The sequence below is a fragment of the Corapipo altera genome, unplaced genomic scaffold, assembly GCF_003945725.1.
Source record: "Corapipo altera isolate COAL_440 unplaced genomic scaffold, ASM394572v1 101, whole genome shotgun sequence".
Classification (NCBI taxonomy): domain Eukaryota; kingdom Metazoa; phylum Chordata; class Aves; order Passeriformes; family Pipridae; genus Corapipo; species Corapipo altera.
Window position 1 is genome coordinate 332,342 of NW_020884984.1, and position 15,679 is coordinate 348,020.

The following is a 15,679-nucleotide window of genomic DNA, read 5'->3' on the forward strand; positions in this document are numbered from 1 at the left end:
CTCCCTATATCACTCATAGCCCCAAATCTAATAGAAATGTTTAGTCTTTTGTCAAGGCAAGGCCTAGACAGTTGACAGAACAGCATATCTGGGCCTAAACCACAGAATATGGTCAAGAATTAGGTAACTATGTACCCTTTGTGCTCTGATGATGGTGAAGGTGATGAATAGGGGGTCCCGAAATGCACCCCAGACCCATTTTCAGGGGGTGGACCCGGGGCAGACCAGAGTAAAGGCCACGGGGTGGACACATCTGGGATTGGATGGATGGTATTATAAAATGTAACCTCTCGGGCACAGGGGCGCGTGTGTCTTGTAACATCTTTAGCCTTGGCAAAATAAACCCTTTCTTATCTCACCCCTAATTAATTGCTCCGGGAGATTTTTTCAGCACCTAAATCCCACGGCAACATGTGCAAGGCTTTTCAAAACCTCAGCCTGCAGTGTGTGCCCATGGGGTGGTTCCTCTCAGGGGTGTTCTGTAGTTGCACAAATAGACAATAAATTATTTCATAATTTGCTGTTCCATTTTCAGCTATTTGCACGGGAAAGAGACTAATTGCTTTAGACAAACTTCTCTTTGAGAAGCATGTGGTCAGAATTCATTATAATATTTCTATAGGTTCTACTCCTGTAGAATTGCATATTATATCCAAAAAGTGCTTTGAAAGTGTTTTGAATATGACGAGCTGAATAAACATCACAGTAATATAGTCTAATTGTGTTATTAATTATGCCCTATTAATCATGCCTGTGTAGTCATAACTCCCAGTATCTTTGAAAACTGAAGAACCAGTTGGTTGCAGGGTTTTGGGTTGGTGTTTATCGTTCTTGCTGCAGTGAACACAGGATGCACTGAAGAGAGACCTGCTCTCTGGTTCCTGTAGTTGTGTCTGTGCCAAGAAAACTATTGCAGTGCTGCTTCCCTCTCTGCCAGACTGCTCTGGGAGCCACATCAAAGTGTGAATTCATCTAGTCACCTTAATCCCCAGGCTAAAACACCAGCATAAACACTTCCCTTTAACATGTCTGCCAGAAATATCCTCAGCAAGTGAAAATCACTGGAGAGGATTCCATCACATCACCTACCTGGAGACTCACTAAAGCTTTGCTTTGGAAATGTTAAACTAGTGCTGTAAATGCACCTTTCTTTGAAATACAGTGAAATACAGAGGGGAACATATGGTTTCACTGCTGTAGCTTAGTGTGGCTGACATTTTACCTGTCATGAAAATAAAAAAGGGAGAAAAAGACAATTTTTTGGACACTCTTTTGGTATCTGGAAGTGTTGGATGGGGCCGTAAGCAAGCTGATTTAGTGGGTGGCATCCCTGGGAGTTTGAACTAAGTGATCTTTAATGTCCCTTCCAACCCAATCCATTCTGTGATTTTATGACTCTTTTTAATTTGGTCTAGCTAAGCAGCAACTACAAGGAGTGCAGCATCTTGCTCTTATGTTACTTGTACTGATAAAAACAAGTTGGTGGCTGCTGTTTGTGGAGGAGAATTGCAACGGGATAAACATCCAGGGTTGCTTCTGAGTGGTAGTATCAGAATTTCTGCAATTGTTTCAAGCCATTTCTTGCATATGAAATAGTGATAACAAAATGTTCCACAGCTCGACCCTGTACCTGCAAACTTTCAAAGATGTTGCCCTTGGTTGAACTGCTCAGTCTATCAAATTTCAACTTGAAACATGGAAGTCTGCTGAAGCTGTCCCATTTCTGTGGATTTAGCAACTGACACTTGCTAGGACATGTCTGATTTATTTGTGTTGGTCTGAAAGGTCATTTAAATTGCTTAAATACCTGCTTTTAATATCTATAACCAAAGAGAGCTGTGAATAAGAAAGAGGTGCAATAAATTAAGTCTTAAAAAAACCAACGCGTTCAGGTTTTTAAGATTCTTCCGGCAGAGCCCAGTTCCAATGCCATGTATTCCCAAGGTCATGAGTCCCCAGTGTGGCTGCTCTCCCTGCTCAGAAGGTGGCTGGATTCCAAAGGCTGCAGGAGGAGGAGCTGGCTGGGAACTGCTGTTCACTGCCACGAGCAGCTGTTTCCCCAGCCCCACACCGCTGCTGCATTGAGGAACCTGGCCAAGGCCCCGGCGCTGCTGCCAGCAAAAAGAGCTGGCAAGTGGTACTCGAGGGTTTTTTTGTGTCTACAAGTGCATATTCTGTAGCCCTTGTGAGCAAAGACTCTTCTGTGTGCAAACTGGAGTCAGTTGTTCTCCGTGCTCTGAGCTGCGTGCGCTCCAGGGTTTGGTTTGTTCAGGCTTTTGCAGAAGGATCTTGAGAGAACTGAGACCTGATTTTTTATTTACTCTCAATTCATTAAACTAAATACTCTGCCTGTCAAGTGAGGCAGATTCTGGGATTGTTTAATCTGGAGAAAAGGAGATTTACTGCTCTCTACAGCTCCCTGAAAGGAGGTTGTGGCCAGATGGGGGTCGGTCTCTTGTGCCAGGGAACAAGTGACAGGGCAAGAGGAAACGGCCTCGAGTTGCACCGGTGGGAGTTAAGGTTGGATATTTGGAAACATCTCTTCACTGAAGGAGTGGTTTAAGCACTGGACAGGCTGGCCAGGGCAGAGGTGGAGTCACCATCCCTGGAATGTTCAAAATGAGTCCATGTGGCACTTTGTGATATGGTTTAGTGGCCATGGGGGTACTTGAGGAAAGGTTGGACTTGATCTTGGAGGTCTTCCTACATAATGATTCGATATTAGAAGCTCCAGAGAACCAGCACACTCATCTACATGTTTGTTTTAGAACTAAGCTTATTATAAGCTGAAGAGTTGTGGTGGAAAAATGAGTCATGTTTCAGGCAGTGCTGGTGGCTTTGTCCAAATCATAACTTGCACTATGAAGGTGGCAAAAGGAATCCTCTTCCAAGGTTCTCCAGGAAAAATCAGCATATTGAAGCAGTTACTGCTGTCCACAGTTCTGTGTAATGTGACCCAATCTGGGGCCAAAAGAGTGTTAGTGAATTTAAATAAATAATAAAAAGTGTATTAGTGTGTACTAGTGAAATGCTTGTGGAAAGAAACTTTTGGGACCTGGTGGCCTTTCGATTTGAGCTCCTGCATTAAGCACTGGCTTTTGTTGTCTCCCTTTGGAAGCACTGAATGAGTTCTCTGCTGTGCAGAGTGCAGGTACATATGGAACAGAAAAGCAATTGCTGAGTGGGGAGGGAAAGGAGGACGTGCTCTTTGTTGGGTGTTGTGGGATGTGGGGCTGCCTGTTGGAGGAAGGTGTTTTGACTGATGTTTCAAACCAGGCCTGTGGGTTTGTTTTGAAGCTCCTGAGCAGCACGTGCTGAGGCACATGTTGTTTGGATTCTCGTGGTAATGTTGACTCATCTCAAGGCACTCTGGCTGCAGAAGAACACAGGGAGCAAGAACATACATTGAATATTGGTGCTTTTGAGTTTTTTGGGCTGTACATGTGGGTTGTTTTAAACTTCCAGCTGTCACAAAGTTCCTGTCTTAAATTTGCCATAATCCTGCAGATTCAGCTGGGAAGCTTCTGAAATGTCTGTCCCCTCTTGCTTTTTCTGCAGATAACACAGGAAGACAATATTGTGGGTGCTTCTCGGGTGCAGTTGCTGTAGAGGTTTTATTGCCCATACCACAGGTTCCATGTGCCAGCTGTGTATGGATTGACAGGGCTTTTCTCCCCAGAAATCTCCTCTGGATATCCCACTGTTCTCCTTCTGGAAGTTATAATTTCAAGTACAGACTTTCTGTGAACTGTTCTCTTCCTCCATTTCTTCACCACCGACCATGATTATCCAGAGAAGCTGTGGCTGCCCCAGCCCTGGAAGTGTCCAAGACCAGGTTGGACGGGGCTTGGAGCAACCTGGGCTAGTGGAAGGTGTCCCTGCCCATGGCAGAGGGTAGCACTGGATGAGCTTTAAGGTCCCTTCCCACCCAAACCACCTTGGGATTCTGTGATCATTTCACTGAAATGTTCTTATTGGAAATTCCTGAGTTGTTGACCTGACATCAGCAAAGGGCATCAAACTGGTGCCACTTCCACGTTCTCAAAACTGCTGAATCTTTAAAAACATCCCTTTGCTGACCTTCCTCTGAGTTTTAAATATGATTTAAAAACAAAAATATGCAATGCATGACTTGGACATGCCATGGACAGTGTGTCCTTGGGGCACAGGAGCCAGGTGTCAGAGCCTGGCCTGGATCACTCCAGAGCACCAGGAGCTCATCCCACCCCCTGACCCAGGAGCTCAGCTGGGATTTCCTTATCAGCTCCTCGGGTTCTCCTCTAAGCCTCTAGGGAATTTAAATTCTGTGCTTGCTGTTGTAACTGTGATAACTCTGCTCCAGTCAGCAGTGCATCCATGGAATATCCAACAAGGGTTTGTTTATGTTTACCCTGGGGAGAGACGTGGCATTGGTGTCTGTATTAACATATTGACATATTTATTGACATCAGTTGTCTTCAGTCTTGCCTGTTTAATTAATATAATTGACCTGCTGAACATCTAGCTAGTAATTCTGGGGCAAATATTCTAACTGGTCTTGTTACTAAAATTGAGTTTGAGACCCTTATTGTGGAATCTGCCATGGGTCCTGTTGCCAAAATAATTAAATGACCGCCATCAAAATACTTAAGCTGTTTTTTTATTAAAACAATTAAGGACTATATTGAAAATTCCTTCACAGTTAAAGAATGTTGAGAAATAATAATGAAACCCCAGCTTCTTTTTATGTAGAAAAATGGAAATAAATAATGTTAATGTCAGTGTGTTATATAAGATCCATTGAACAGCAGCTGCAGTCAGTTTAAAGCTAGGAATAAAATACATGATTAATATGCACAAAGGATGTAGGAAACACTTCAGAACTTTATTTATTTGTATCCCAGTTGAATGCTTTTCTGCAAAGATGCCCTGGATGAGTTAATCGTTGGGTAAATGGGCAGAAATACATATTAAAGAATAAAACCATCTGAAGTATCTGTGGTATCCTGAGCTGTAGACAGGCACTTCTCCCTCTTATCTCTTCTCAAATGATTAATGATTACTCTGCCCATTAGTTTGCTAATGTTTGTAAAACATCTTCTGGGGCAGATATGGCTTTACTTCGAGACCAGAAGATAACAGGAATTAATTACATTCTGCTTAGATTTTATGGGTCTGAAGTGGTTCAGTCCTGGATTTTTCCTCACTGTTTTATTGCTCAGTCATGCTCAAACCTGCAACTTTATAGACTTTCTTCTATATTTGTTCTTCATTCTTGTCATATTTATAGAAGCACAGACTAATCTGGACCTTAAAGCTCATCTCATTCCAACCCCCTGCCATAGGCAGGGAATCAAATATACTGGACAAAACAAATATATTTTGTAATATACTGTATATTTTTTTAAGTATAGTTGTAAACTGTTTAGAACAGTTAAGTCCAGTGAAGGGTCTGGGTATTTCCATGGTTATAGAGAATTATTCCAGCATTTTGCAGGCTCTGATGTTTTCTTAATGATGAAGACAGAAGACAAAATCAGAAATTTAATTCCAAGTAAAATCTTGACGTTGGCAGTTCTACAGAAATCACTCAAGAAATGCTTTGCTTCAGTTTTAAAGCAATAATTTTAGCTGGGACACACAGCTGTGGAAGGACTGGGAATGTCTGTTGTGTCTCCAAGTTGCTTCTCGCCCTGAGAATTCTCACTTGGGGTAATAATTCTCATTATGGGAAAGGCTCTGGAGTAGTTCTGGGCTGTTGAAATAATTTTGCATATAAAACTTAGTAAACCCAACATTAACCTCACATTCTGTGTACTGGGAGTAATCAAATCTGCAGGATGGTACAAAATGCTCCTTAATGGCCTTTTAGTGGTTTAATTTTGCAGGATAATTTTTCATCACTAATTTGTCACATAACTACTTACCATGGGGTATTCCCTGGCCGTTAAAAATCAGTACTCTAAAGTTTTGATTTTTCTGTCAGAGCCCATGGAGCTCCTGGTAATTAAATGGGTAATGATGTTCAAAGGTGTGCTAAAGTTTAGATACCAAAACCAGCTAAAGAACTCAAACCACAGTGCTACGTAGTGGCTGAAACGGGCTCACTGGGAGGGCTGTGCTGCAGTGGGAGGTCCTGGGGGTGAATTTGTGTTTCATGGTACATATTTGAAAACACTTCAGCTGACAGAAGAGGATAATTCATATTTAAAATAGGGATGGTACCTGAATTAGCTGACTTAGGATATCTCATCTGAAGACTCAGGAGAGTTGTACCTTGTGCTCACAGTACATACATCTCTAATTTGGGTTGGAAAGCAATCCTGGTCACAGATTTGAGCCCTGCACATCCATGTCTGAATCCCTTCAGCACCAATTTGTGCCAACACAGGGTTTTATAAAAACCTGGAAACCAATTCTCAAATGGATTGTATATGTTGCAAACAGCACGGTAATGGCATTTCTAGAGATTCCACTTCTAAAATGAAATGTTCTGGTGACAAACATGTAGACACAGAGTTATTGCAGTGGCACAGGTCGTCATCGAGGTGTTTTTAGCTTCTGTAGTTTTTAATACATCTGCTTTGTAGTTCAAGCATGATTATGTCTGTTAGGAGTGGGCAGAAGCAGCCCAGAGGCTGCTGAGTGCTCCTCAGCACTCAGTATTTTGGAGTTCCTGTACCTCCTCTTGCTCTTCAGCAGATACTTTTCTGTATCACCTTGAGCTGGAATTCCAGGTGCCAGACTGGAGCTTATGGAATGAGTAAGTTAAGCCTTCTCACCTTGGTAAGTTCTGTGCCTTGGGTGTTTCTGCTCTGCCAAGGTTGGATCTGAGGGGACAACATTCCCGACTCCCCTCCTGCCATGGGACACCAGTTCTCCCACACTTCAGAGAAGCCCAGAGTGCTTTGGTTTGGAAAGGACCTTAAAGCTCATCCAGTGCCACCCTTGCCATGGGCAGGGACACTTTCCACTATTCCAGGTTGCTCCAAGCCCTCTCCAGCCTGACCTTGGACATTGAACTGTGTCATCCACAGCGAGAGGGATGGAATCTCACATCTGCAGTGCAAGTGGACCAAAGGTGTGTCTGCACACAGGGAAAATCAGGGGGCTGAGCACATTCACAAACTTCTGCTTTGCTTTATGAGCAAACAAACAAAATCCTTGGAAAAGCTAAGCGGGGAAAAACAGTGCAGGGAGTAACAGATAAAATGTTTGTAAGCCCTCGTGGGCGTACTGAGGGCCTAAAGGACTCGAGGTTTTAATACTTAAAATGCACCAATTTATTAACTGAGAATTTGGGTTACTTCAAAGACATGATCCTTTTTCCAGAGTCAAATGCAGTGCAAGAAACTTTAATAGCTTGGGTTAAAAAGGAACAGGATAAAAGTGGCCCAAACCAGAGATTCCAAAAAGGGACCAGAGAATAAAGGTCTTGAGAGCTGCTTATCATGTGTCTGCAGTCACATGAAGTTTTAAAAGAGAATTTGTTAAGGTGATCAATTTAATACAAAGCATTTTAACATTTTCAGTTGAAGTCTGTGTTAGGGCTGACTGAAGGCTGCAAAATTATTTTAATTTGGGTGGGACAGATTTTATCTTTGAAGGCTTCCTTTTAAAAGCAGTTCTTTTGCATAGGGGGAGGAGATAAAAATAGTTATTTAGAGCCTTGTTTTAGCAGAGTTCTTAAGCACAGCTTAAAAGGAAGCAGTTTATTACTTGGGCCATAAGTTGTTTAGTGGAAAACAAAAGATAATTTCAATAGTAAAATCAGGGTACAAGTAGAAAAAAGATTTATTGTGAGTGATAACATGCAGATTTTCCACAACTCTACTCTGCTGCCAGTATTGCTTAATACTTGAGGGTTTTTTATTTTGAGCTATAGTAAAATTTATTCAGCAGCTACTGAAATGATGTTTAACTGAGGCTTCCTTTTGGTGAAGAAGTAGATTTAATAACTACTTCTAATTATATTAAGGGTAAATGGAAAGTAAGACACAATAGATAAATGCATTCAGCATCTATATAAAGCTCAGAATATACAGGGATAAAATTAGTATTGCAAAGGGAATTCAAATGTGCATCAACTCATCAGTAACAACCAAGCTGAAAATTAGAAACATCTTCCAGTGAAAGCTTTCGGGTATCTTGCTAAAATAAATAGTAGGAAAAATTATTCAGGGGTTTCAAACAGAGCTACTACATTTGTGTAAAGGATTTTAGAATGTGATTGAAAATGAAAATACTCTGACCCAAGACGGTTTTGGCAGTTCTTTTACAACTGTTTATTTTTGCTTTGAGCTTTAATATTTTAGCCCTGCAGCATCAGTCAGTTGATGTTTCCTGGAGGGGCACACGTGGCTGCAGGAAGGAGAACATGGAGCTGTGTCCTTCCCTTCGTGTCCCAAGCACAGCATCTCTGTGGCAGCCGAGGGGTTTCCCACTGGCACTTTGAGAACACATTTGGGATGTTAAAAGTACAAATGCCTGGTGAAATAAATACTACAGAGCTCCACGGCTGTGGTGGCCCAGCCTCCCCCAGGGGCTGAGGGGGCTGTGCCAAGGAGGGGCTGCCCAGGATCCCTTCCCAGCGCCCTGTGCCTGGGTAAGTGTTGGATGGGGGGTGCTGGAAGGGGCTGGGGGCTGACACCCACCCATCCTTCACTCCCCCTCCTCCTCCATCACTGATCCATGGTGTGGTCCCTCAGCCTCCATGCCCAGGGCGGGGTTTGGCTGCTGGGGCTGTTCCCATGGGTGCCTGTCTCATCCATGGCATCCTCACATGTGGGTTGGATCCCAGCAATGCCCCTCTGGAGCTGAATGGAGGCTCCACAGACACAGGCTTTCACACCTGGAGTCATGGAATGGTTTAGGTTGGAAGGTTCCTTAAAGATCATCCAGTTCCAAGCCCCTGCCATGGGCAGGGACACCTTCACTAGGCATAGTTCAGTCTTGGGTGGGAGAGAGCCAGCAGTGGATACTTTTCCTATAAAAATAATGTGTCTGATCCCTCAGGTGACAAGTTGCTGATACAAACAGCAAGGTGGGCAGCTTTGTGTCATGTGTGTGTCCCCAGTGCTACAACGTCAACTCAGCAAGATACTTGATGCCACTGTGTGAAAAGACCCGGACATAAAATGCACAAATTATTATTCTGCAGAACGTTTGATCCCACAGAAGCTCTGCTACACCTGAGTGTTTGATATCCCCGAGGTGATGTGTTTATTCCTTGCAGTAATCCACAGAATGGGAATCTGAGCAGAGAAGAGTGGATGTTGGAGACTGACAGTCCTCTGACTGTGCAGGTCATTGATGTGGCAGGTTATTAATGTTGGGAAGACTTGGTACAACTGGACATTTCTTGTGACAGCTTGTCCCTGCTGAAGCCCTTGGGAGTTCTTCCCAGGCACTGCAGTGGGATCAGAGTCTTTGTATTTAATACTTTCAGGTTGCAGATTTGTCAGGATAATGACTCGGGCATTTTATGTCCAGATCTTTTCACACAGTGCCATCGAGTCACACACTGTACAAGTGTCTTGCTGGGCTGACTTTGTAGTGCTGGGAGGACTCAGCCCCGTGCCCCCAGCTCTGCCCTACTTACTGCATTTGTCTGGGAAAGGAAAACCTTTCTCTAAGTTAAAAGCAAAGGCTAAATAGCCTGTGCAGTCACTAACTTTTCCCTTTGTAGTATTCAATCAATTGTAAAACATTTGAATTCATTCTGCTGAGATACAAACGTGGGCAGACTTCATCCCACACTTACTCATCAGCCCAACTCCTTTTGTTTCAGGGGAGAGCTGAGGGAGATGAGGAACTAAAGTTACATTTGCTGAACCAGTGTTTAACAGAAATTATGCAAGTTAGTCTGTTATCTTGACTAAAAGTGCAAGAGCTCAGATGAGTTTCAAACCAACTAGTTGTTTTCTCAGTTATTTTATCTGGGCACATCAAAACAAGAACTAGAACCAAACTGAAAGCTTGTACCAAACACAGGAACAGTGCCATGCACTGTAAAACTTCACGACTGTCATCCTCTCCTCCTGGATCTGGATTGATTATCAGCCAGAGAGCACCTTCCTGAATACCTGTGTAACTCATTCCTCACTTTCCATTCAACCTGTGCCCTGCACTGCCAGACACCTGCAGAAACTGGAATTAAAACCAGAAGAATGGGACCAAGGTGACAAGCCTGTATATTCTCTTCCTCATACACCAGTGGTGATTGAGCTACTTGACCTTGCAGTAGGTTGGAAAGCTGTTTTATGGGACTTTTTATGGAATGGTGTAATTTTCTTAGTAGGAATTTGTCATTTATGTGATGTATTGATGGTTGTGGAAGGGTTTGGGCTGTGATGTGCAAGTTCAGAACACACAAGCAGCTTTGCAAATTGTACTTTTTCAGTGCTCTGTGTTTGGTATCTGCTAAAAATGAGGCAGAATTTACATCACAATAAAGCTTCTCTGGAAGGCAAGATGCCTTTAGGCTGTTCAATAGAAAACCCACTTGTCTAAATCTGTATTTCTCTGAATTATCTTAATTTGGGGAAAAGATAATTCAACTTACAAAGTTAACAGATACCCTGTAATCATGTCAATGCCTTACAGTGCTGCATATCTCTGTTTTAAGGTGTGGATGCTTCAAATCAGCCTTCATTGTGGCATGGGGACATTTTGCTCAGGTGCCTGATCCCTGCCATGAGCCCACGTGAGTTGGAGTCACAGCATCAAGCTCCCAGTGAAGGTTTTGTGACCTATATCAACCAAGATACTTGGGAATTGCCACATCAGGCCAGATTCTGTGGGGTTCCTCTGCTGTGTGGGGCAGCACCACATCGAGTGTATTTTTAGATGTGGTTTTCTGAAATGAATCCTGCTGAAGTACCTGTCGATGTCACATCCAAGCACTGCAGGCCAATTATGTGGAGGAACAGAGAATAGTGGGGCCTTTGCCTCCCTCCAAGTTGTGGTTTCCTACTGCACTGCCATAGCACCGACACATGGCAGAGGAGATGATGAACATGTGACTCTGGGCCTGTGGCTGCTGTTGACAATTCTACAAATTCTCATCAATTTAACTTTTGTGGGGATGGTTAAGCTGAATGGGTAACCCACAGTGCACCTCTGCTAGATGGAATGGTTTGGGTGGGAAGGGACCTTAAAGCCCATCCAGTGCCACCCCCTGCCATGGGCAGGGACACCTTCCACTGTCCCAGGTTGCTCCAAGCCCCGTCCAACCTGGCCTTGGACACTTCCAGGGATGGGGCAGCCACAGCTTCTCTGGGCAACCTTCAGGTCCTGGAAGGCCACAGTTAGGTCACCCTAATTCATTTGCAAATCAGTTTGGACCAAAGACCATCATCAGAACTCCTTCCTCACCCATTTTTTGTTGCTGTTTTGCAGCATCTTGGACAGTTCCTGCTTCCCTTTGCCTGGGGAGCTGCAGAGGTGCTGCTGTGTGAGGAGCACGTGGCTGCCCACCTGCTCTCCCCCAGCCTGGAAATGTTACAACTGGCCATGGAACAGCTCTGAACTGATCACTTGACCATGGCAAATGAGCTGCCCTCATCAGTGTGTTCTGGTATACATTTAACTTAATAATGTGAGCAGATGGTCATTATATTGATTCATGAAGGAAGGGAGGAAGCTTGGCTGGCTGGGAATGGCCGGAGCACGGAGCATCGGAGTGGGGCAGGATGCAGGGAAGGGGAGGAAAACAGCACATTCTTGTACTGTGTGGGGTTTGTTAGTCTCGATTTTTTTTGTTTGTTTTCTTTTTTACAAAGAACTGCTGTGGACAGGGATAAAATCAAAGCATTTTTAGGTGACTCATCTGGCCTGTCTGTGTGGTCATCTCCCAGGAGACTGTGGCTGTCAGTGCACAAGCAGGATGATGCTGAAGCATTTGCACCACCGATGGTGCTAAAAAGGGGGGAAATGGGGAGGCAGTAGCTTGTGGAGTTGTGAAACTCCTCACTCTGCTGTTGCTATTCAAGATGACAGCTCTTTTGCAGGGAAAATGTAATATTTAAGTAATTGTTCTTCAGTAAATTTTTTGCAAAGAGCAATTTTGTTCAAATCTCTCCCCATTTAATAGGATATAACTGGAGATTTAAACTAGAAGCTAATTCCATAAAATATTCAGCCACTGTCTTTGTTAGCTAAACTGGGAAGTTCACAAATCCCCAGCCTGGATCAGCTCACAGGAACAGCTTGGTTTGGTTATTAATTTTGCAATTTTCACATGAGAAATGCTGTGTACACAACAAGCAGGAGCCTAATCTCGTGCTTGGGTCCCTGCTTCTCCTAGTTGCTGATTAGCTTTGCTGTCTTATCAGTTTATGTCATAGTATGTGACTATAAATTGACTTTGCAGGGAAGAGGGAATACGTTCGTCTTCACAGATGCTGCTGTTTCCATGGAGATAAAAGGACCAATGGCCTTTTCTTGGTTTGGACTGTACTACAGTGAGCAGGCAGAGATGGTGCATTCGAAAATGCAACATTTGGTGCTTTGATATTTCAGGCTAAATATCAAATGAGAAAGCATATTGTTTTTTCTCGGTGATGAAGTTGAATAATAAATACAGCTTTGGGACTTTTTCAGGAAGCAGAAAGCGAGCCCACCAGGAATGTGAGAACAGCGTGGCTGGTTTGTGCTTGCTAAACCTCCTCTCTGGGAAAAACCTTTTGGCTTTGCAAAATATAACCCTGTAGAGCCTTTGGGTTTATCTGATGCAGTGTTTGATGCTGGTTACATCACCAGTTACTTCTCCGTGATGTTCCGCCGTGGCTGATCCTCAATGAACCTGCAAAAGCTGTCAGTGTGATTCTTTTTTTTTTCCTCTTAAGAAAGAGCTTTTCTACCTCAGGTTGCGTGAAAGAAAATATAAATCCCAAATCCACCCCCCATCCAAGGATGGCTTGCAGAAGGTGTTATTTGTGAGTACCTTTTCCTTCTTCATCTGTCGTCACGTCTCTGATATCTGTGTTGAGGATTCCAGAAGTGGGAGTAGTGATCAGTTTATTGTTTGGTAGGTTTCTTTCCACGAACCATTTTTAGGGTGTTACCTTTTTTGGCAGATGAATGATCTGTATATTAGAAATGTTTAGATGATGGTTGTGTTTGTGCATATGGGTAGTTAAAAATATAATGTAATAAAGTGAGTGGACTGTGTTTAGCAGTGAAAAAAAAATGAGAAAACCCTCCACTTTGCATCCAAGAAGCAATGCAGGATGCCAGGAATTCTGTCTACGATGAGTCAAGGGTCTCTCTTCCATTTTGTTTGAATGCTTTGTCATATTAAAGTGTAAGCTGTCCTTTAAATACAGAAGTACTAATAGTAGGATATGCAATGCAGTTTTAAGCAATATAGTATTGATAAGGCTAAATACTGCTGTGTTTTTGTTGTTTTATATATGCTTGATCAAAACCTAAAGGTACAATAATTGCTTATTATTATTATTTATTTGAGCAGTTTCTCAAGGATTCCAGTCAGCAGGAGTTAAATATTCCCTGGGTCTGATGCTGTGCAGCAGCTCCTGCCTGAGCTGTCACGTTTGCACAGGGCTCAGAGCTCAGCCACGTCCTGTTTGTGGTGGCAGTGCCGGGGTTTGGATGGAAACCACACAGGTGGTTCACTCAAAAAATGGGAACAAACCGAGCAGGACGTGCCGTGGACTCGTCTTCTCCCAGCTCCCTCCCAATGCAGGAGCTTGGAATGGCTGTACCTGCTGTTTGCATTCCTGAACCTGGTGAAAGATCTGCTTAAATTAAAGTAGCTGCAGTTAGCTGCAGTTGGCATCTGTAGATTTTGCAGTTATTTTAATAGTGTGTCTGAGGGTCCTGATTTGAGTGAATCTGCTCCATGTTCAGCAGCACCATCCACACACAGGCTGAGTAAATTCAACCAAAACTCAAATAGAATAAAGAAAGAATATTGAAACCTGCCTTCAAGTTCTCTTAACCTTTTGTGTTGTGCTGAAGGGATGAGTGGTTAAGTTGAAATGCTTTAAAATCAAAATGAATGTGGGACTGTCCATAGGAAGTTGAAATAAGGAAAGTAAACTTGGCAAACAGGTTGCAGCCTTCCAGGTATACATGGATCAGCTGTAAATAGCTGTTATCACCTGGGAGAATAGTTCTGTTTGTGCGAGACTCCATTTTAATTTGGGTTCTGGGGTTTGGGGATTCTGTAACTCTCAGCAGGGGATGGAATTTCATATAGTGCTTATCATGTGGTGTGAAGGGATATTTAATCCCTGAGTGTTGTTTTCTTTAACAAGGAGGTTGAAATTTTATTTATAGAACCATCTTGTGCAGTATTTTCCTCTTTTACTGCTTACACATGTGGTATCTTGTACCTACCTCAGCACATTGCTGTGTAAAACAAGATGTGGGCTCTGACTTCTATATTCTGTATTTTAACTCCTGTTTAAGAGAGTTGATGCTGATCATTGAAAAGAGGAAAATGTAAGCGAGGAGGTTTTTTACAAACTAACTCTTAAGGACCCACATATGTAGAAAATCTTCATGTTCTCTAAAACTAATGTGTGCTGAGCACTGAAAATGTATGTTACACAGTTAAATACACCAGTTCTTCCATGCACGAGTGTGGTTTGAGATGAAAACTTAAATATATCTGCTGATGTTCTTGTGATATATATGCTAAAGCCTTTTGCAAAGAGTCTCTTTTTTAAGATAAAAATCTCTTTTAACATCTTAAAACGTAAAAAGCTGGATTGTTGCTGTTCTAAAAAAAGCTGAACAACAATGTCACCCCAGTGAAAGGGTTTTTTAGCTGCTGCCCTGAATGGAACATATGTCCCTGAACCTTTGTTTTGAGTCCCAGGGTTTGCCTTGCTGTAAATCCCTCACGCTGGGTCTGGGCAGTTCAGTCTTTGTGCTTTGCTACTTTTCCTCTTTCATCAGCTGCAAACCCAACCTGTACCACTGACACTGCTCAGCTCTGGGGTCACTCTGGGTGCTGCTGGGGGAGATTATAAATGTGTTCTGGTTTGTAATGGGAGTTGTAGTTCCTTGAGAAATTCTGGGACCTAATTCAATGGCATGGGGAATACAGAAAAGATGGTTCTGATTTAATCTCAAAGATCTTTTCCTTCTATCACAAGCAGCTTCATGTCTCTTTGCTCTTAATTTCTGCTTTTGGACTGTCTGTGGGTTTTTTCTACAGATTTTGAAAGTGCTCAGTGAGCACAACTGATACAAGTGCATCTTGTGTCCTGTTAATTATTGTACATCACCCTTCATCAGAGAGGGGTTTGTAATAAGCTTAATCAAAAGGGAAAGAAATGTTTTTAATTATAAGCATCTACATATGAACAGTCTTAATTAAATTCACCCTTGTTACTGCTAAGCCAGGATGAGGATCTCTACAAAGTGTGCAAGGATGCAAAAAGATCCCCTCTTGCCTGTTTGTGTAGGCTATTATTGTGTTCTCATGAAACCAAAAAAACTTCATAATAATTATTTCTAATTATCTCTAATGTTAATGAGCATTGTGTTCCAGGATGGGACAAAATAACAGCTGTTCCTTGGTTAGTATTCTGTGACTGCACTGGTTTCATTCTCCCAAGAGATGATAATTATTTTCAGGCCCTTTTGATGGAGGAGAGGTCAGTGAGAGTGTGTCTAATGATTCTATTGAAAAATCCAGCTGTGGGCACTCGAGTTGGGATTACAC

General features: G+C 42.8%; 1 protein-coding gene across 8 annotated transcripts in view; it reads left to right on the forward strand.

The window, feature by feature from the left end:
• IQSEC1 (IQ motif and Sec7 domain 1) overlaps positions 1-15,679 on the forward strand; it is a 332,802-nt gene that overhangs the window by 136,046 nt on the left and 181,077 nt on the right. For 5 of the 8 annotated variants that reach the window (XM_027666004.1, XM_027666011.1, XM_027666015.1 and 2 more), the window contains one exon: positions 12,828-12,917. The exons of the other annotated variants lie outside the window; for them this stretch is intronic. In XM_027666004.1, the coding sequence (XP_027521805.1) occupies positions 12,828-12,917 (90 nt within the window). Of the gene's footprint in view, positions 1-12,827; positions 12,918-15,679 lie in introns of those variants that run through there. 8 annotated transcript variants of the gene reach the window in all.